Source organism: Solanum dulcamara, chromosome 1 (assembly GCF_947179165.1).
Source record: "Solanum dulcamara chromosome 1, daSolDulc1.2, whole genome shotgun sequence".
Lineage (NCBI taxonomy): Eukaryota > Viridiplantae > Streptophyta > Magnoliopsida > Solanales > Solanaceae > Solanum > Solanum dulcamara.
The window spans coordinates 39,057,494-39,081,414 of NC_077237.1; the positions used below are offsets into that span (position 1 = coordinate 39,057,494).

The 23,921-nt window shown below is 36.3% G+C and overlaps 1 protein-coding gene across 3 annotated transcripts in view; it reads right to left on the bottom strand.

Moving 5' to 3' along the window:
* Positions 1-13,403: 13,403 nt before the first annotated feature.
* Positions 13,404-23,921, bottom strand: part of LOC129890553 (OVARIAN TUMOR DOMAIN-containing deubiquitinating enzyme 9-like) — a 28,940-nt gene continuing 18,422 nt past the window's right edge. For 2 of the 3 annotated variants that reach the window (XM_055966817.1, XM_055966286.1), the window contains 2 exons: positions 14,277-14,333; positions 13,404-13,716 (listed from right to left, as the gene is read on the bottom strand). In XM_055966817.1, the coding sequence (XP_055822792.1) occupies positions 14,322-14,333 (12 nt within the window). In that variant the 3' untranslated portion in view covers positions 13,404-13,716; positions 14,277-14,321. Of the gene's footprint in view, positions 13,717-14,276; positions 14,334-17,366; positions 18,997-23,921 lie in introns of those variants that run through there. The other variant, XM_055967497.1, reaches the window with a different exon arrangement.

Below are 23,921 nucleotides of genomic sequence, written 5' to 3' on the forward strand. Positions count from 1 at the left end.
CGTACCATTCAGATATTAGAGGATATATTGAGAGCACGTGTTATTGATTTTAAAGGAAATTGGGATAATCATTTGCCATTGATAGAGTTTGCTTATAATAACATTTACCATTCAAGCATTGAGATGGCTCCATTTGTTTATTTGTATGGTAGGTGATGTATATCCCCTATCGGTTGGTTTGAGGTTGGAGAAGTTGCTCTGATAGGACTCGAGTTGGTATTTAAGACTATGGAGAAAGTTAGACTCATTAGAGAAAGGATGAAAATGGCCCAAAGCCAGCAAAAATCTTATTCGGATGTGAGAAGAAAGGAACTTGAATTTGAGGTTAATGATTGGTTTTACTTGAAAATTTCACACATGAAGGGTGTGATGCGCTTTGGTTAGAAAGGGAAGATAAGTCTCTGCTATGTTGGGCCATATCAGATTTTGAGATGGATTGGTAAGGTGGCTTATGAGTTGGATTTACCTTCAGATTTGGCATCGGTGCATCAAGTGTTCCATGTGTCCTTGTTGAGAAAGTTAGTTGGCGATTCTATCTCCATAGAGCCATTGGAAAGCATTGAGATTAAGGAGAGCCTTTCATATAAGGAGGTTCCAATCTAGATCTTGGACCGGCAAATTAGAAAATTGAGAAACAAAGAAATAGCTTCATTTAAAGTGTTATGCAGGAACAAAGAGGTTGAGGGTTCTACATGGGAAGACGAAGCAGATATGATGTCCCGATATCCTCATCTCTTTCCTTCAGTGCCTAGTTGAGGTATTTAGTTCCTTCAGGATCCAGTCAGCCCAAATCATGTACTTCAGTTGTTCTCATGGTTTCATATGCATTCATATTCATGAAATGAGTTTTAAAGTCATGTTTCAGCTTTAGATTAACTATTTCATGTTTTATGCATTATCGAGATATTTTGCATTCATGTTGGGCTGTTATGTTCGCTTTCTATTCCATTCATGCTATCTTGAGTCTCATTCGAGTACAAATGTTTCCTAGGGAAATATTGTAAGACCCCAGAAGTTGGAAAGTCAAAAAATGAGGAACAAAAGATAAAATTCCAAAAAATGCAGCTTTTGGCACTATGTGGTCTTCACGAGACCCACTATGGGCCGTGAAGAGGACCGCGGGCCATGGAAGGCTACCATGGTCCATGCCCAGCCAAATGGTTTCTTGAGGTGAGGACCATGAGAGGCTACCACGAGCCAAAGTGTAGACCACGTACCATAATAGCCTCCGTTGTGAACTCCTCCTGCAGGCCCTGCACTACGCCCTTGGATCACGGACCTTATTATCCTTCACTGATCGTGAAGGTCTCTGTGGAGGAAGCCCTAAAAATTTTCTGCAAACCCCCAAAAGATCAAGTCTAAGTCTACCACCACGGTGGACCATCATGGATTGTGGTGCCCATAACGGGCCATGATGGGTCTCGTGATGGGTAGACTTCCAAAATCCTTTTTCATAAATTCCCTAGTCCCTCAACACGGAGGGGACCACCGATCGTGGTGCCTTTAACGGTCTGTGGTGAAGGCTTGTTATGGGTTTCGAATTTAGTTTTAATAAGGGTTATTTTAGTCTTTTCCCTATGTTTCATTAATAAATGTGGACGGTTTTTGAGGTTAGATTCCTACTTATTAACTATCCTAAAGCTTTCTAACCCTCTTATTCTCTCCATAACCCCAAAATCAAAAAATCTTCTCTCCTAACTTTTCACTCTAAGGTCTTCTTCTTCTATAAGAAATTCAATGAAATTTCTTCAAGGTCAGGCCTCCATTCTTTTCAATTCAAGGTATTCAAGGTCAAGGTATGTGGAAATTCATCCATGGGTACCTTTCACCCATGGAATCCCAAATATTTCTTCTCAATTTTCTTATAATTTCTTAAATTAAAAGCCCTAATTTCATAATTTGCATTGGGTCATCTCAATTATAATATGTATCTATGCTATTAGCCTAATTATACATAATTCACTTCATTTTGCATGATTTCAATTTGAATCTCAATGACTCCATGCTATATGCTAGTTTCAAATATGATTTATGAGATATGATTATGATTTTCAAGTTATTTCCATGAATACTTTATGAATGAGTTGTAAAATGCTTTATGCAAAGAATTTTATGGATTATGCTTTAATTATGTTTCAAGGAAGTTTAATGGAAGAGTGACTTGAGATCCTTAAAGGCGACTCAAGACTCTAATGAAAAAGTGACTTAATATCCTTACTGAGAAAGGTGGCTTAAGACCTTAAAGATGAAGTTGTGGAAGACCTATACTCATACTACATGAATTACATGATAATGATCTATCCTTATGAACAAGTTTATGAATTATGATTAGGAAAAGTTTATGACTATTACAAGTATGATTAATGATTATGACATGTTATGTATTCTGTGGGATGATGTACTTAGCACTGAGTAGACTTTAAGGTGGGGGTTTGACCTAAGCCCTAGTAGCAACCTCTAGTCTCTTAAACTACGTTGTCACTGTAGGTTTGCCAAAATGGCCTAGCTAGTGGATACACATATAGCACATGATGATATTAATTGGACGGAGCTTTCCTTGGAAAGTAGCCTCCCCCTTCTCAATGTGGGGATCATTGAATTCCATGTAATAGCTCACATGGTCTTAATGTCGGTTATGGTTATCTCCCATGTATGTAAGTTCATATGATGATTATGATGTTTTGATGCATTGACCAATGAGATAAATGTTTTAATGTTTTCATGTTTACTCATGCTTTTAATGATATTGTACTTGTATCCATATTCATATTGATTATATCACATGTTTATTGTTCATGCATATTCTCACATACTTAGTGCATTCCATGTACTAATGCATACTTTTTGCCTACGTTGAATCATAATATAGGGTCCGGCGATCGCATTCATCCTCCTTTCACTCGTGGCTAGAGTTAGCACTTTTGTATTATTGGTGAATCCTCATGTTTCGAGGATGAGACATTTTATTTCTTATGAGTTCATGATTTCTTTTACCTTTTATATTCGGTGAACTAGGAGATTGTCTTACGCTCTCATCTAGGCTAGTAGAGGCATGTTAGAGGTTCAATGGAGTCTATGTTGTCTCTTATTTCCACATTTTGGAGACTTATGTTCTATTGAGATTTTTCCTTTTATATCTTGATTTGGATTTATTACTAAATTTCCTTATGTATGCTCATAAATGTTATGCTAACAGGCTTGGTTAGAGTGCTTCAGCATTATAATCACCGTGTTACGACTAGGCCCTAGGTCGGGTTGTGAAAAGCACCAATTTTAAATCAGGCACTAGTTCCACTTTGCTTCAATTCAGCCGGTGGAACGGCTATGAGCTTTTGTGAGGCGTTAGTTCCTTCATCGGTGCATTTCAGTGGTTTTAGCTCAAAATCCTTCAACTTTGCTTTTTCTAAGAAATGTCTGCACATAAGAGAACTACAGCCTAAATCCCCTTCAATTAGCATTAAAATATGACAATAATTCAAAAGTTTGAGTCTAATGAATTGGTAAAATATCGACTCATCAACTATACTTTCATATGCCTGTCAATCATAATCATGGTATGTTGGAAGAAGTGAAGCAATTGAGTATAACGAATGGTTGGAGTGAAGCTCTGCTGACTGATAGTTTCAATGTAGAAGTGGCTAATAATATTCAGGAAGTTTTGGGGAATGTGCATATGAGGGATTAAACCTTCATTCTTATAAGATCTTGAAACTATTCTGTTAAAATTGCTTGAGATATTTTTAGATAGAGGCAGGACCCTAGGAAGGATATCATGACCATCTGGGAGAAAGGAGTATCAGTCAAGTTATCATTTTTTATGTGGAGAATCTGGCATAAGAGAATACCAAATGCTAAAGTTTTGATTAGAATGAGAATTTCAGACTCTGTACACTATTGTTGTAATAATAGTGTAAAAGAGTCCTTTGATCATTTATTTATCAATTGTAATATTTCAAAAAGTGTGAAAGATCTTTGCAAAGCTTCTGGGATTCATAGACCATTTGTACAGCTTAAAAAAGTGATTGACTTGTGGTGGAAGACAGAGTGTGTGGTTAAACTCAAACCTACATTCAAATTTGTGCCTTTTATCATCACTTGGCATATATGGAAGAGGAGAAACATGATTAAACATGGGAGTAATATGTCCAAAATGGCCATGATCATGAGCATTAGTAGGTATTTGGTGTGATTTGCCAAACTAAGATACCCATGGATAGCAGATATTCCTAATTCATGGACAGATTTGGTCAGAGTTCTAGAAGAGTATACATGTGTGATGTCACGATCCGACCTAGGGCCTAGTTGTAATACGGCAATTAGAATTCCGAAGAACCCCAATGAGTCCCCTTACCATAACATTCATGAGCATATATAAGGTACATAAAATAAATAAATAAGAATCGATCATATGAAAGCATAGTCTCAAATAAAACATAAGTCTCAAAACATGGAATAAGAGACAACATAGACTCCAACGAACATCTAACATGCCTCTACTACTCAAGATGGGGACGTAAGACAATCTCCTAGATCACACAATATAAAGGTAAAAAAAAGTCATAATATCATAATAAAATAAAATGTTTCATCCTTGGAACATGAGCACTCACCAACAGTACAAAAGTGCTAACTCTAACCACATGCAGGAGGAGGATGAACATAATCGTCGGACCCTACATTATGATACAATGTAGGTAAAAAGTATGTGTTAGTACATGAAATGCACTAAGTATGTTAGAAGATGTATGAATAATAAACATAAGACATAGGCAATATGAATCATGGATGACCAATATTAGGAAGGTTTTTCATCAATTACTTTGCCTTTGACCAAGTTGACCCAAAAGAAAGTGAAGTTTCAATGATCGAAAGCTTGTGAGAAGAGTTTCCAAGAGTTGAAATATCGACTTACTACTGCTTTAATTTTGACTTTACCGAAAGGATCCGATGGTTTTGTTGTGTATTGTGATGCCTCAAGAATTGAACTTGGTTGTGTATTGATGCAACATGGTAAGGTGATAGACTATGCTTCTAGGCGACTTAAGTGCATGAAAGGAACTATCTGACTCATGAATTGGAATAAGAGGCGTTTGTGTTTTCTTTGAATATTTGGAGACACTATTTTTATGGTGTCCATATGATTGTGTTCACTGACCATAAGATCTTGCATTATGTGTTTAAGCAAAAGGACTTGAACATTCAACAAAGGAGATGGCTTGAATTATTGAAGGACTATGATATGAGTGTGTTGTACCATCCAGGAAAAGCAAATGTGGTTGCCGACTCACTTAGTAGGTTGTTCATGAATAGTGTTGCCCATGTTGAAGAAGGAAAGAAAGAATTGGTTATGAATGTGCATAGATTGGCTCGTTTAGGTGTTCGTTTGGATGATTTTAATGAGGGTGATGTTATTGTTCGTAATGGTTTGAAATCGTCTATTGTGGTGGATGTTAAGTCTAAACAAGATAATGATCTGGTGTTGGTTGAATTGAAGAAGTCGGTAGCCCAAAAATTCATTGAGGCTTTCTCCCAAGGGGGAGATGGTGTGCTTCGTTATCAAGGTCGATTGTGTGTACCCAATGTTTATGACCTAAGGGAATTGATATTGGATAAGACCCATAGTTCTTGGTATTCAATTCATCCAGGATCCACCAAGATGTATCGTGATTTGAGGAAAGTGTATTGTTGGAATGGTATGAAGAAAGATATAGCGGATTATGTGGCAAGGTATTCTAATTGTCAACAAGTGAAGGTTGAGCATCAAAAATCGAGACGGTTAGCTTAAGACATTGAGATTCCAACTTGAAAGTGGGAAGATGTGAATATGAACTCTATAACGAATTTTTCTTATACTAAGAGACAACGTGATTTTATTTGAGTTGTTGTGGATTGAATGACTAAATCGGCACATTTTCTATCGGTTAAAATTTCTTAGAGTGCCGAAGATTATGCTAAGTTGTATATTCGTGAGTTAGTAAGGATTTATGGTGTCCCCTTGTCTATTATATCAGATCGAGGTACTCAATTCACCTCACATTTTTAGAAATCCATTCAAGGGGTCTTGGTATGAAAGTTACGTTAAGTATCGTTTTTCACCCTCAAACCAATGGCCAAGCCAAAAGAACGATTCAAACTTTAGAGGATATGTTGATGGAGTGTGTCACTGATTTCAAAGTAAGTTGGGATGAGCATCTACCCTTGATTGAGTTTCCCTACAACAATATTTATCACTCTAGCATCCACGTGGCTTCTTTCGAAGCTTTGTATGGGAGAAAGTCTAGGACCCCGGTGGGATGGTTTGAAGTAGGTGAGATGGCATTGATTGGTCCCAATTTGGTATTGAATGCTATGAAAAAGGTGAGACTCATAAGAGAGAGGCTAAAGATAGCTCAAAGTCGTCAAAAGTCCTATTCATACATTAGGAGGAATGATTGGGTCAATTTGAAGGTTTCTCCCATGAAGGGTGTTATGCATTTTGGTAAGAAGGAGAAGTTGAGTCCTAGGTATGTTGGACCCTATAAGATATTGAAGCGTATTGACAAGGTGGCATATGATTTAGATTTTCCATTTTAGTTGGCTATGATTCGGCCAGAGTTTCATGTGTCGATGTTGAAGAAGTTGTTGGATGATCCCAATTCTATTGTACCATTGAAAGATGTGAGTGTTCAAGAGAAGTTGACTTATGAAAAAGTTTTGGTGGAAATTCTAGACCAGCAAGTGAAGAACTTAAGCAACAAAGAGATTGCATCCATCAAGGTATTGTGCAGAAATCAAAAAGTAGAGAGTGTTACATAAAAATCGGAAGCGGACATGATAAAACGATATCTGTATCTCTTTCCTTACACTCAAGCCTAAGATAATAGGTGGTTCTTGCTCAATTGCCTAAATTCCTACATTTCAATTTTCCTATGTCTTTCATATGCATACATGTTCATGAAGTTCATTTTAAAGCCATGTTTTATGCTAATATAAGATCCCAAAAGTTGAAAAGTGAGAATGAAGAAAGAATCTCAAGGAAAGGGAACTAACCCTAGGTCTATGAGTCAGTCTATGGCTCGAAGAGATAGCTACGAGTCATAAAGACGACTTGTGGAAGTCAAGCTGAGGCTGGGAAAATTTATAAGCCAAGTGTGTGGGTTTATGAGTTGTTTGATGACTCGTAAGAGAGTCTACGACTCATAGACACCAGTCATAGTTCAGATCTGAAATCCTGCAACTATGCAACTCTCAAGACCTCTTCTATGACTCGACAGGTTGAGCCGTAGAGAGGACTATGACTCGTAAAGGTGAATCCTGCCAAAACTTCAGAGACTTGAAAATTTGCAGGTTTTTAACCCTATAAGACGAGTAGGGTCTACGATCCGTAGATGTGATTATGAGTTGTAAAAAGTTCAGAGACTCAATTTTTTAGATTTTTTTCCAAAACATGCAGGACGAGTCATTCCTATGACACGCTGAATGAATCGTTTCCACTTTTACAAATCGTAGCGTTCAATTCGCAAGGTAAATTTTTGGATTTTAATGAAGGGTAATTCTGTCTTTTCCCAAGTTTGGTTCAATGAACCTAGACACTTTTATGGCCACATTCAAAGTCTATATATATCCTATTCTTCAAATTCCCCTCCTATTCAATTCACTCTTCAAATTTTTCCTAAGGCAAGTTTAAGAGATCCTCTCAAAGCTTCTTCTCCAAACTTCAGCCAGGGGTTCAAATTAATCAAGGTTCCTCTACACTTCTAAGTCAATTTTACAAAGGCATGTGAAAATTGATTCATGGGTTCCTTTCACCCAAGATTTTTCTCAAAAACTCATGAAATTTCATTACCTTTAAATTGTAATTTTGATGAATTGTGTTGGGCTATTTTAATTACATTTTTTATTGTTATCAATGATCATTATAAGTATGTTTCTACATAAATTATGTGATTTCAAGTTGAATTATGAAAGCCCATGTATGTAGCTATTTTCAAAAATAATATACATGAAGAATGATTATGAAGGATCAATGATTTTAAGCATTATCATGGTTTTCATCTAAATTGATTATGTATATGTGTTTTACTCTAAATTCAAGTATGAATTATGATGTTCAAGTTATGAATTCCATGCAAGTTATAAAAAATGTGACTTAGGGCCCTATGTTGGTGACCTAGGAACCTAATGGCATGAATTATGCAAAGTATGATATTGTAATGTTGGAAGGCTTATACTCAAATTGCAAGTATGACATGAAAATGAGCTACTCTATAAATCATGAAGTTTATGAACAAGTTATGATATATGCTAAGTATGATTACTATGTTATGTATTTCGTGGGATTTGACTTAGCAACGAGTGCACTTTGAAGTGGGGGCCCTACCAAAAGCCTTAGTAGCAGTCTCAAGTCCCTTAAACTGCATGCCACAGTAGGTTGCCTTCATGGCTTAGCTAGTGGATCCACATATAGCATATGTACATGAACCGCCTAGCGGAGTAGAGTCTACCTTGGCAAGTAGATTCTCCTTTTCTTTGTTGTATGGAGAGACAACGAGATTCCTTGTTATAGCTCACATGGTCTTATTGTCGGTTATGGTTCTTATCCCACCTATGTATATTTTTCCTATGTTCTTTATGATTTCAACTATGTCTTTAAATACTTTGATCATTGTGGTATTTCTTCATGATTTACTTATCCTTTTCATCATATATGGAAATTGATCATTGCATCATATGTTTTACATTACATGTCATGCTCACATACTTAGTACATTCAAACGTACTAACGCATACTTGTTGCCTACATTGTCTCGTGATGTAAGGGTTGAGGATCATATCCATAAACATGGCTAGTTGAGCTTTCTCATTGACGGAGTTGTGGTGGGTCTTCATATATCGAGGACTAGTTAGGAGGAGTTGTTTCTTATTTCAAAAGACTTTTTTATTTTTCAATTTTAGGGTGAGATAGGGACATGTCTTAGCCCCTGCTCGTTTCATTAGTAGAGGCATTTGTTGGACAAATATGTAGAGTCTATGTAGCCAACTTTAAATCTCTTTATGATTCAATTTTAGACGCTTTCTCATGTTATATTCTGCATTTAATTTATCTTATGTATGCTTAATGATATGTCAAAAGGCTTGGTTGGAGCCCTTCGGGGTTTCGATCGTCGTGTTACGACTAGGCCCTAGATCGAGTCGTGACAGCTAAGTTTGAAATTCTCATGATTTATGCATTTTGAGGTGCCCTTGCATTCATGTTGGGTTATTATTCCTCTTTCCATGTTCTTTCTATAGTAGTTGAATCTCATTCGAGGACGAATGTTTCCAAGGGGAAGATATTGTAAGATCCTAGAAGTTTAAAAGTTGAAACGAAGGGAAATTTTAAGAAAAATGGATTATCCCCTAGTCTACGACTTGACCTACGAGTCGTAAAAGTGACTCGTAGGGATGGTACTGGGGAAGAAAAAGTGATTAAGTACAGGAAGGGTCTACGAGTCAAGTTGACGACTCATAGACACAATGACGACTTGTAATGGAAGGTCGTAGAAAAGGTTCAGAGGCTCGGGATTTTTCAGTTCTAAGAGTTGCAGGACGAATGGGTCCTACGACCCATAATCTTGTTGATGAATCATAAGAATGAGTCGTAGTGAAACTTCAGAGACTCAAGATTGCAGGGATTTTTAGACCCTGCAAAAGGAGTCATTTCTATGACTCATAGAAACATGTACGATTCATAGGAGCCCATTCGTACGGTCTCTCGATGGAGTTTAATGAAGGGTACTTTCGTCTTTTCTCAATTTCAGTTCAATGTATCTAGACATCTTTAGGGCAATGTTCAGAACCTATAAATCCTCCAACCCTTCAAAATCACCTCTATTCAAAGTCATTCTCCAAAATTCTCCTAAGGCAATCAAGGGAATTCTCTCAAGGTCTTCTCCTACAAGTTAAAACTAGGGTTTCAATAACATAAGTCTCCTCTCCAATTTTAGAGTAAGATTCATCAAGGTATGTGGAATTTAATTCATGGGTTCCGTTCACCCATGAAGTCCCGAGATTTTCCTCAAAAGATCTCTTCAATTTCAATTACATTCTAACCCTAGATTGATGTTATTGCATTGGGTTGTTTCAATTATGTTTTTACTTATCTTCAATGATTATTACAAGCACGATTCTTTATTAATTGCATGATTCAAGTTGTTTTACAATTGCTCATGCACAAAACTAGTTTCAATGATGATTTCAATGAATTATGATCATTAAGTTCAATGGTTTTCAATGAAGGCTTTTATAAATGATGTTTGAGAATTATGAAAGATTGATGATAGTTATTATGATGTTTCAGTGATGAATAAAGAAGTTATTATAGTGTGATAAATACAATTCTCACACAATCATAAGAGTGATAAGAACAATTCTCACCAAAGTTTATGGATTCTTATAAATCACTAAGTTAATGAGTTACTCTTATTACTATTTTCATGATTATGTTATTAATAATGTTAATGTTTTAATGAATTTCGTTGAGATATTGACTAAACAACTTCTAGGTAGGGTTCGATCCGGTAATCAAAAGAAGCCTAGTACCAACCTAATAGGCTTTCAAGAATATGATAGGGAGATTACTTTCATATAGTAGATGCCATCTGGATCTTTGCATGTGAGATTGATCTTCCGCGAAATTTCTTTCGAACAATGGTATTAGCCTCTGTGAGGCTCAACCAGTTGGGAGGAATTAATAGAAGATTAGATCTACTTTATGGACCTAGATAAGAACTACATGGAATGAAGAGCAGATTGTACATTTACTGACGACATACATAGAGAACTCATAATCGTTGAACAGAAGAAGTCTTCACTGGAATAGATTTCATGGAATATATGAAAAATTTAGATGTCTTATGTGAAATTGATCCAAGTTCTCTGATATAGACATCTATGACTAATTTGACGTGAAGAATAATGTTTTCTCTGAGCCACTGTCAGATCAAAGACTCCCTGAACTTGAAGAAAAAGACGTCTTACCTTCCTGGCCATTCAAAGTCGTCGATGTTTCAACGGAGTTAACAAGCAGCAAAAAGAAGTTGAAGGGTCGAGAACTTTCCAAATTTCTTCGTGGTCTAAGAAATTGAGTATTTGTTTGTTCTATTTCATTAGATTTTGTCCAGGTTGGGCCTCTAATGGGTCAAATCCATTTTTTTTGCTTTGGGCTAGTTTATTGGCCTGCTTTTGTACTTGGTTGTTTTTATTAATAAAATTGTGGTCTTGAACCAGTTTCGATCAAAAAACCCAACAAACCTTAAAATCTATAAAATAACATACTTAAATCTAAATCCTACAAGAATAATTACTAAGTGTTGGGGTCTTTTGGAGGTTATATTGTAACACCCCATAACTACTAATACATGCAGTACTAGTTGACGTCACCAGATTCAAATGAGGATACACATGGATAATATTATTAAGGAAGGTATATGGAAGTGTTTGAAATGTAAATCCAAGTTTTTGGCCAAGGAAAGCCTTATAACAAAAGTTCAAGTTAGAAGTTCATTGTGGTGAGGTCTTTCAAACACTTCCATCTATAGTCTAACTTTGAACAAGCATATATCTTGATCTACAAAGATTAGAGGACCTACTACACATCAAATTTAAGGTCTACGAGTCCAGTTTTCTTAATATTAAACCGTTCATCGATATGATGTCAGAGTAGATAGATATTCACATTTTTGCAAAATATGCAAACAACCAATTGGGCGGGCCTCTAAGACGGTGGAGATTTTCAGATGATATATATATAACTTTTAACCTTCGTTATGACTCTTTTTGTTTGCCCAATTCAGAATATAAACGCTCTTAAACACTCTTTAAGGGTCCCCTTAAACCAAAGACAAAAACTACAAGATTTTGATGTGATTTTACACTACTAGAAGGTTTGTAGAGATTGTGTTATTTGTTTTCTCCTCTTTGCTTATGGCTTGAAGGATTCTTCAAGGAGAAGGAATATCATATTTTTGGTGTTTTGCTACTTTTTTGAGGTTATAACTTCACTCTTCATATTTTAGTTGAGTGATCCACGTAATAGCTATGATATATAAGTTAGAACATACGAATAGACGGTCGAAAAATCATATTGGATTGTTATATGAAGTTCCGTTGCTTAAAGGCATTTCCTTGATGTTGTTGTGGGTGAAATTTTGGATAATGATCTAAATAATTATGGTGGTTGTTGATATTTAACTGGAAGAGAAGCATAAGTGTAGTGAGTGTTAAATTGTTAGTTAACAAATGAGCTTGTCACTCGATAAATTGTGTAGTAGATATCCTTTAGCTTAACGTGAACTCCATTGTTGTTTATTGTAGATTAAGATGTTGTAACGGATTAGGTTTGTCATGTCTCCAAGTTAACTGGCATAAAGGTATGTAATGGCCATGTAAATTTTCATTCAGCATGAATTTTTTTAACGATATGTACTGAGAAAGAGCTTAAGAGACGTGTTGTATGGACTCTTGAGAATCAATGAGTTAGATTATATCTTCATTGTAGACATCTTGTTGATAATTAAATGGTTATGTACAAATCCTTGATAGTTAAATGAAGATTTAATTTCCCTAAAGTTGGTGTCGAGAGCTCAAAAAAGGAAAACGTTCTTATAAGAGATGAATTAAAGTTCTATTTACATTTAATTCTTGAAGATAATTAATGGAGTAGTGTCGAGTTCTTGTTGCAGTTGATTCTTGACAGTAATTTTTGACAGTAATTAAGAGAGTTCGATCGAACCATAGATTTGGTCTAATTTGGAATCGAGATTCAATGTAAGCTTAAAAGGTAATACGAAATTTGATGTTTAGTCAAGTCTTATGATTGAGTCTAAAAGCCAAATTGGTAAATAGACTCTTTTCGCCTCCTTTTCGATGTTTGCCTGAGGACCTATGTTGAGGAAGTATATTAAGAGTTGATGAATCTTTATACATGATCGTCTTAGTCTACTTGTGTTGGCTTTCGTGTAAATTGTCCTCTATAGAGACCTTGTTGATCCATTCAGCTTTCTTTATTAGTTGAGCATATGTGTTCATATGGCTACCTTGTTGGATCAAGCTATTAGGAGTATAATTATATGAGCTCTGTTGGATATGCTCAGTCAAGTGAGGTATCGAGTGTCTATCGCACCTCCCTAGGTTTGGAGCGTGACACATATAATGCACAAAGTTAGGCCTGATCCGTTTAAGGGAAGCACATTAACTAAAGATAGTTTTTGTAAATTTTGATTTTGTCCGTTACTTTCGTCTATTTGGTTCTTTTTTCACGTCACTTAGGTTCCAAACTCCTCTTTTAACTTTTATCTTGAGGCAGGATGAAGAGAACTTGGACAACATCAAATTTAATTTACTTTTAAATGGAAAGGAAAATAAAATAAAACACAAAAGCAGCATTGTATATAAATAAATTTGGAAAATAAAATAAAACACAAAAGCAGCATTGTATATAAATAAATTAATAATGGAAGAGCTAATTAAATGAAATGATATATACACAAAAGAATGAAGGCCGTAAAATTGGCAAAACTGTAGTATACCTCAGAGAAAGAGAATAATAATATATACAATCTGGGGTTGGAGTGGTTGTCACAGAGCCCCTAATTCTCGTAACAAGGTGTGCGCTGTTCCTAAAGAAGCTGGCTGTGAAAGTATCTCAACCTAGCCACCACCATTTTTTTCTTTTTCTTGTTTCTCCAGCGGGATACTCTGTAATAAATTGGCAATGTGTAACCAATACTGCAATTTATTTCCCTACCACTACTGCAACAGCTAGTCAGATAAATAAGCTGGAAGTATACCAGTTCAACCTAAATGGCTACTGAATTTTGAGCTAATTATCTTTATGGACTTCCAATTAGGCACTACGACATGAAGCATCAGGGAAGAATGGTTCATGGCCACTGATTCACAAACAAAAGATAAACCAATACCTTGACGAATGTGGAATAGTAGTATTACTTTTTTCTATTTCAAAACATTGGCAAATGTGGAAGAGATTAGACTTAAAAAAAATTAAAAAAAAAAATAAAAAAATGTGGAAGAGATTTGAAGGGGGAGTTCAGGATTATGGGAGCTTTCAGGAAATTGGAAATTTACATCAGACACTAATTAGAAAAAACTTCTCTAGTAGGCAAAAGATATGTTGAACAAAAATAAATGTAATACCAATATCTGTTCAATAAAACATCATGGCTCTTACAGGGGCATTATTATTAAATGCATTCTCTACCACAACTAGAAAGAAGAAAAAAAAGGGGGTCATTTACCTCCCTGTGGATAGATTGAATTGTAGTGCACTTCAGCCCAAAAGCTCAAAATAATGACTGCATAAATTGAAAAAGGCAAATCATTCGGTCTTTCATACATTCAATGAAAAGACAGAGAAGGAGGTGCAACTAATAATATAATAAATTAGTAGCACTGATGATATTGATTATTCCCTCCCACAAAAAAAGAAAGGAGCTGGACAAAATATCCATGACATATGATCCATTCCATATATTAAATCGACCAGGTAAGTCATTCAGTATGATTAACAATTTACTATATTTAAAGGATCTAAACGAACTACCCACACTCATGTCACACCATTTGATACAAGTATGTACACAAGTAATTAATATGGTACAAGCCTATGCATTTTTATAATTTTGTTTTTCCTCTTCTTCTTTTCTCTTTTTTAAAGAGATGAAGTTGCAACAACAACATACCCAGTGTAATCCCACAAAGAAATTGCAACAACAACATACCCAGTGTAATCCCACAAAGTAGGGGTTTGTGGAGAGTGGTGCATACGCAACCTTACCCCCTACCTAGTGAAAGTAGAGGCTGTTTCCGATAGACTCACTCAAATAAGGCATATAAAATCAAGTATGTAAAAAAAAATACGGTAGCGAAGAAGCCATGCTAGAAACAATTAAGAATAGAACATGTAGCAATCAACAAATAATATAATAAATACAACAAAGAAAACAACGAGTAATACTAAAATTGAAGAATAAGATAGTAGAAGAGTAATAATAGTAATAACAAGTAATACGGTAATTGCAACAAATAAGGAAACTAAAAACGTTCGACTACCTTCTAACCTTCTACCCTAATCCTCAACCTCCCTATCTTCCAATCTAGGGTCATATCCTCAGTAAGCTGCAGGTAGGCCACATTCTGTCTAATCACCTCCCCAAGACTTTTTCTGTAAGACCCCGGAAATTGAAAAGTCCTAAAACGAGGTTCAAACGAAGATTTCCTAGAAAATTTAGCTTTTTGGCACCATGTGATCTTCATGAGGCCCTTAACGGGCCGTGAAGAGCCACCGTGGTCCATGCCCTACCTTACGGGTTTTAGAGATAAGGTCCACAAAGGGACACCACGAGCCATGGTTCACACCACGAGCCATGGTGGGGGGCCGTGGTGACGCCACCTGCAGGCCTCTGTCAGGCCCTGCACCACGACCCATGTTCACGGCCCGTATTGTCCTCCACGGACCGTGAAGGTCTCCGTGGAGGAAATACTGAAACCCTAAACCCCCAAATTCCAAGTATAAGTCCAACATCATGGACAAAACCACCACGGCCAGTGTTTTGAGAAGCGAGAAGCGAAAAAAAGCGACGAGAGCTCGCTTCACAGAAGCGAGAAGCGTGAAGCGAAGCGCATGCTTTTTTCAGAAAAAGCGCTATTTAGTATAAAAATATAAAATATAAAATATGCATAGATAAATAATCAAGAACTCAAAAGACTTAGATTAAAAAGTAACTAGATAGTCAATAATCCTCATTAGTAACAACACATAAAGCAAATGCATAACCAAATCACAAAGAGAGCAAAATCCTATTCTTCAATAAGATCCTCAAACTCTTGAAGTGCCATCAATAAGGGTTCTACTTCTACTTGGTCCTCATCTTCTACCTCATCGGAGGACTCATCAACAAGAGTTCTACTTCTATTTGATTTTGAACATGAACATGAACTTGAACCTGTAGCTACTCTTTTTTCCTTGCCCCTTAAAGTACTCCCCCTAAAACCATAAATATTCTCCTCCACGCCACTAGCCGTAGCAACTTCACCATAAGTGAGACCTTCTCCTTCATATACTTCTTCATCTTCATGATTTTGGGGTGTCCAGTTAACCATTCATTTGCATCATCAATATTATCCAACAAAATTGGATCAATGGTATTGCGAGCATTGTAGCGACGCACCAATGTTCTATTATATTTGATGAACACTAGATCATTCAGGCGTTTTGACTCAAGTTTGTTTCTCTTTTTTGTATGAATCTGCATAGAATATGTAGAAAGTAATTAATGGGAGGACTTTGGACAACTAAGATACCATTTAATTTAGTAATAACGTAATATAGGTTCTCACATGTTCATACATGCTCCAATTTCTCTCGCAACCGGATGAGCTACAAGTTAAACTTTGCACTCTAATAGAAAATTGTTGCAAGTTTGGGACATTATGACCATATTGCATCCATCATTCAACTGTAGAAGAATTATTTTAAAAGTTAATATGTAATAACTTAAAAGTTAAAGCTCTAATAGTTAAATGTTGAAATGCTCACCTGGTAACCTTAAGGTTCTAGCTCTAATGGCCGACTCAATTCCAAGTAGCCCATCAGCTTTCATGTACACACCAAGCTCATCCCCTATTTTGTCTTGCAAAGTTTTATCTAGGATCATCCTCTCAACACATGCATGATATCCCAACCACACTTCTTCAGTTAAAGTCTTTATCTCATTATTTTCATAATAGAGCCTCGGGTTCAAAATATTTCCAGCTGCATGTAAAGGTTGATCAAGTTGATCCGTCCACCTTGCATCAATGATTTTGAAAACATTCATATATTTCCTGTCATCATAATTGAATACCTTTTCAATACTTTCTTTGGCCCTATCCATGACTTCATAAATATAGTCCATTGGTGGTTTTTTCTCCCCATCCACCATACGAAGTACATTAATTAAAGGACCACGAACTCTAAGTGCTTGAACGGTGTCATTCCAAAAATATGGACTGATGATGTGTCTCGCAACTTCTTTCCCAAGAGTTCCTTTGCATAGACACTCTTATTCCATTCAGTGGACATAAACAAGGTTCTCAGATTTTTCTTTTGCGTATAAAAACTATGCAATGTCATAAAAGTTGTTGCGAATCTTGTCTTAGCAGGTTTTACCAAGTTTCTTTGCTTTGTGTATCTCCTCATCATATTCAACAACAGTGCCCTTTGACTGATATAAGAATGTATCTTAACAGCCTTACCAAAAACTATTCAAAAAAATTTAATAGTTAATAAGTAGGAAAACTAACATGAAGATTAAAAAAGAACATTAAATATCAAGATTCAAGTTCACCTGTAGAATACGGGGCCTCTTTGAAAAATGTCACCAAACATCAAGTTGATACAATGAGCAGCACAAGGAGTCCAGAAAATATGCGGGAACACTTCCTTCAACATGTCACCCGCTTTTTTGTTCTCACTTGCGTTATCGATCACAACTTGTACCACATTTTCCTTGCCTATTTTCAAGACAGTCTTCTCAAACAAGTTAAACATCTTATTAGAATCAGTAGAAGAGTCGCTAGCATCATGAGATTCAAGGAACACACTCCCTTTTGGAGAATTCACCAAAACATTGATGATCATTTTCCCATTCCTTGCTGTCCATTTATCCATCATAATGGAACAACCATACGTTTTCCATTGAACCTTATGATCTTCTACAATTTTGTTTGTCTTTTCCACCTCTTTTTTTAAACAAGGAACTCTTACCTCATGATAGGTAGGGGGCTTCATTCCAGGGCCATATTGGCCTACGGCCTCAATGAATTCACCAAAACTTTCGGTGTAGTTAACACAATTGAAAGGCAATCCTGCATCATACATCCACCTAGCAAAAGATGATACAGCACGATCCCTTAAAATCTTGCTAGAAGCCTCTAGATCAATAGGTCCACCTTTTCTCTTTTCATTTGGTTTTTGCGAGAAATAGAGATTAAGAGGACCTTTGACATTGCTAGTGGTGGATGACCCACTTTCACTAGTTGAAGGTTTCTTTTTTGAGGGAGGTCCCATTGGCATATTCACTTCAACTTCATCATCCATTTCATCATTATCAACAAGATTAACCATGGATGCTTCAGGATTCATTTGAGTTTTAAATTCATTTTTTTCGTAAAATACTCATTTATTTCTTCCTTCACACTATTCGGGACCTTTGGACACACTTTAACATCTTTATAACCACCAATAAGATGCTTCTTGTGACGAAATATTCCGCCATTATATGTCATATCACAATAAACACATTTGATTTTTGTGTTACTTCCCATGGCAATTCCATATGCCCAAGCTGGATCCTTTTTTTGTGCCATTAAGAAAATACAACTTACTACAAAGAAAAAATAGAATAATAATTCAGTCAAACAAGTCAAATTGTCAAAACAATAATAGAGCAGTTGACAAATGGCAGCAAAATTAATAAAGCAGTAATAGAGCAGCTAAGCAAAATTAAAAAAAAAAATAAAGTTGTTGGCCTGCTGCAGTGGGTTTTAAGTCAAAAATTGGCCATGAAAGTGGTCTATGGGCTCCACTTTTTGATAAATTCCCTTTATGCAGTTAATTAAACATCCAATAACCATTCTCCACTTCATATCACCAGCCCACTAGCCTAATAAAACAGCTGCAGTAGTATTAAAAAGAATAAAGCAGCTGCAGTGGGTAATAAAGCAGCCCTTGTTTTGTGTAATAAAATCACTATAAAAAATTCAACCAAATTTTTCAGCTCAACAAATTAATTAATATTATATGATAAATGTTAGTTAATTTTTTTTATGACGGTAATGTTAGAGCCTTTTACACGCAGATTAATTAGATTACCAGGTTAAATTCATCTATTGTCTCTTATATTCAATTTAACCTTAGTGATCTTCAAGATTGTAATTCATGGTTTTATTTTTGGTAATAAAATGATTTATGAGAAAAAGAAAATCATGATACAGATATAAAAAAATAGAGCATAGCTTAACAAAACAGAGGTCCACTGAGAACCCAAATCAAAAAAAAAATGGCCAAAACATACCAGCAGCTGCGCAGAACTGCACTGCTGGATAGAAACAGAAAAAGAAGATGAGAACAAGTGATGAAGAGAAAAAGAGAAGAACATCACAACAGTTGCGCAGACGGCAGAACTGCTGAATAGAAATAAAAATAGAAAGAGAAAGAGAAGAAGAGAAGAAGAAAAACTAACCTGGTTGAAGTTTGAACTGACGAAGTCTCGAAGAAGTCACAACAGCTTGGAATAATTAATTGTAAGTTTACAGATTTATTCTTTTAAAATAAACCCTAGTGCCGCTTTTAACAAATAAGCGAGCTTTTTTCTCGCTTCTACATGAAGCGCGCTTCTCGCTTCTTCCATGAAGCGCACGCTTTTCTGATATCGCTTCGCTTCACGGTATTGAAGCGCTAGTGCCTCGCCTCGCTTCGCTTCACGCTTAAAGCGAGCGCTTTAGCACTTTTTCACAACACTGACCACGGCCCGTGGTGCCTTTAACGGACTGTGGTGTGTCTCGTGGTGGAAACCCCTTTTCAAGACCCTTTTCCAAAAGTTTAAGTCCAACTCCACGATCACCACCACGGACCGTGGTGGGTCCTTCATGCAGCCCCAGTTTTCAATTTTAATTTTTAATAAAGGTTATTTTAGTCATTCTATATATTTTATTAATGAATGTGGATGGTTTTAGGGGCTAGATTTTCACCTATCAACTACCCAAAATCCCCTAACCCTCTCATTCTCTCCCAAATTCACAAAATCTTCTCTCCCAAGAGACTTTGTCTTCATCAAGCAATTTCTAAGGATTCCTTCAAGATCAAGCTCTAATTATATATCATCTAAGGCTTCTAAGGTCAAGGTATGTGGGACTTCCTCTATGGGTACCTTTCACCCATGAAATCTCAAAAGTTTCTTCTCAAATCTCTTATGATTTCTCATGCAAAAAGCCGTAAGTTTATGATTTGTAGTGGGTCTTCTTAATTATGATATATTTCAATGCTATTAGCCTAATTATGCATAATGCACATCATATTGCATGATTTAAAGATGAATTTCAATGACTCGTGCTATATGCTAGTTTTCAAGTATTAATTATGGATTATGATCATGATTTCCAAGTTATATTCAATGAAAGTTGTATGAATGATTTCCAGGTTTATGAATTACTCATGAAAGGGTTTTTAAATGATGATCCAATGATTTTTCCAGCAAGCTAATGAAAATGTGACTTAAGATCCTTAATGAGGAAGGTGACTTAAGACCCTAATGATGTTTTATAAAAAGGATTCGTACTGATGGAAGGCCTGCACCCACATTACATGAATTCCATAATAATGAACTAATGAGTCATGAAAAATAATGAATGATGACGAATGAGTTATTCCTATGATATGTTTATGATATGATATGTATTCCGTGATATGTTGACTTAGCACCGAGTGGACTTTGAGGTTGGGGCTCGACCTAAGCCTTAGTAGCAACCCTTAGTCCTTAAACTATGTTGCCCCCATAGGATTGTTATTTACCAATATGGTTTTGATGATGATAAAGATAATGTTGGACGGAGCCTACCTTGGAAAGTAGTTGCCCCCCCCTCTCTTCTCGATGTGGGAATAATCAGATTCCTTGTTATGGCTTGCATGGTCTTATATGTCGGTTAAAAGTCTTATCCCACACTATTTAAAACAAAGGTATAAAGTTCTCATCATGATGATATTTTGATGCATTGACTAATGAGTTATAATGTTTTAATGTTTTAATGTTTTCATGACTTTACTCATGTTTTAAAGATATTGTTCTTGCATCTCATGATTCATATTGCCTATGTCCTATGTTTATTGTTAATGCATCTTCTCACATACTTGGTGCATTCCATGTACTAATGCATACTTTTTGCATAATGAGGAAGCTAATGAAAATGTGACTTAAGATCCTTAATGAGGAAGGTGACTTAAGACCCTAATGATGTTTTATAAAAAGGATTCGTACTGATGGAAGGCCTGCACCCACATTACATGAATTCCATAATAATGAACTAATGAGTCATGAAAAATAATGAATGGTGACGAATGAGTTATTCCTATGATATGTTTATGATATGATATGTATTCCGTGATATGTTGACTTAGCACCGAGTGGACTTTGAGGTTGGGGCTCGACCTAAGCCTTAGTAGCAACCCTTAGTCCTTAAACTATGTTGCCCCCATAGGATTGTTATTTACCAATATGGTTTTGATGATGATAAAGATAATGTTGGACGGAGCCTACCTTGGAAAGTAGTTGCCCCCCCCCTCTCTTCTCGATGTGGGAATAATCAGATTCCTTGTTATGGCTTGCATGGTCTTATATGTCGGTTAAAAGTCTTATCCCACACTATTTAAAACAAAGGTATAAAGTTCTCATCATGATGATATTTTGATGCATTGACTAATGAGTTATAATGTTTTAATGTTTTAATGTTTTCATGACTTTACTCATGTTTTAAAGATATTGTTCTTGCATCTCATGATTCATATTGCCTATGTCCTATGTTTATTGTTAATGCATCTTCTCACATACTTGGTGCATTCCATGTACTAATGCATACTTTTTGCATACATTGAATCATAATGTAGGGTCCGATGATCACGTTCATCCTTCTCCCGCTCGTGGCTAGTGCTTGCTATTGTATTACTGTTGGTGAGTCCTTGAGACATTTTACTTGCTTTCGAGTCTATGACTCTCTTTTATCTTTTATATAGGGTGAGTTAGGAAATTGTCTTACGCCCTCATCTAGACTAGTAGAGGCATGTTAGATGTTTATGGAGTCTATGTTGTCTCTTATTCCACATTGTGAGACTTATGTTCTATATTCAGATTTTGATTCTGTATCCTTGATCTTTACTTATTTTCTTCATTTCCTTTATGAATACTCATGAATGATATGCTCAGAGGCTTGGTTGGGGTTCCTCGGGATTCCAATATTCGTGTCACGGCAAGGCCCTTATTCGAGTCGTGACATTTCGCTCTCCTTCTACCTCTCTTTATACCCAATATAACCAACCTCTCATACATCCTCACAGGAGCATCTACGCATATTCCCTTCATATGGTTGAAACCATCTTAATCTCACTTTCCTCATCTTGTCCACCACGGAAGTCAATCCCACCTTGTCCTGAATAGCTTTGTTCCAAATTCTATCTCTCTTATTATGCCTGCACATTGCTCAGACCCCACACATAGTGAGAGTTTAATACACTGGGCTGCCCTCTATCTACCCACACATTTATGTCAACATCCTCATTTTCGCAACTCTTATCTTCTAGACGAGCAAATTCTTAACCGGTCAACACTTTGCCCCAGACAACATAGATGATCTGACCACCACTTTATAGCACTTATCTTTAAGGCTTGGTGATTTCATCCTCCCCGCTCCAATACGATATGTAACATCATCGTCAATCTTCCCATTATGGATTATTGACCCCAAATACTTGAAACTTCCTTTCTTGGAGGCGTCAGTTCATCCATCACCAAGGCAAACAGAATCTTGCTAAGAGTTGATCCCTGGTGAAACCTATTCATAAGTGATCTGAGTCTCCTCCCACTGTCCTCACTCGAGTCTTGGCTCCATCATATGTGTCCTTAATTTCCCTAATGTAAGCACATATACGATGGCACATATACGATGGAGCCAAGACCCAAGTGATGAAGTTGAATCACTAAAGATACCTGACTCTTGCTGCACAAGCTTGTAACAATATCAAAGACCATGTCAAAAAAATATATAAAGAAAATGCAGATTGCTTGTGAAATGTTAGTAGAGGGAGGAAGTCTCATGAATCAGAGGGGAAAGCAAATACAGGCATAGGAGAAAATCTGGCTGGTTTGTTTAGAAGGTTCAACAATGTTGAGATACAAGTCCCTGTGATTTTTGAGCACCTAAATTTACCCACACATAATAATACATGGACTTAGGTATATGGGTGGGCATGTAGAAGTCCAACTTGACAAAAACTTGCATAAGGCCTGATATGGATATTAGGAACCAGCACACAAGTATTTCATTAAAGACGGTTGCACCCATGAACTTCAAATTCTAGATACACCTCCAACTAGACTCAAAATCACATTACTCCCATCTTGACGCCAAAATTAAGCTAGCACCAAGGAAAGCATTTCTTCTTATTAGAGCAAGCTTTTTCAAAGGCCTTAACAAGAGACAATGACCATAGAAAAAATGGAAATTTCATGGCTAAAATAGGTTGCGGTCTTACTACGTTGAAATGATGCATGAAGGAACAACCCCTTCCTAAGCCAATAACAGCGCTACACCATTATTTTGCTTTCAAAACCAAAATTCTCTTCTTATTGTGAAGAAATTAGATCACTTTTACAATTTTAAAAAAAATGTTAAGGGGAAAGATGGGTCTTTTTTGCTCCGACTTGGGAAACGTGCCTCCTCCCCTTAGCTCAGAAATGAGGCCTTTCATTTGATAGGGGATAAAATATTCTCCGTCTCAGAGGACAAATCTTTTGAAGTTGCAGACATTAGTGTTAATGCTTTTAGATGGTTTTCTGTTACAGGACACAGCAGGCATTTTCCAAGTAGAATCAAGATTGATGAAGACAATCTGAAGTCAAGGTGGGTCTGCAGGAATCTCAGACAAGCTTCTAGGGGTGCAGGGGATCTATATAAAAGATGGGGGAGGAAGCAGCAAGCTTATCTATTCAGGGTATATCAAAATTACAATGTATGTGGACAGTTTGTGAGAATCAAGACTTGGTTTGAGGAATCTCATTTTTGGGTAGCTACCAGACTTGCTATGCTGCCTTGTAATGGAGCTAGTAAATCTACTTTTGTAACCTCTACATCTT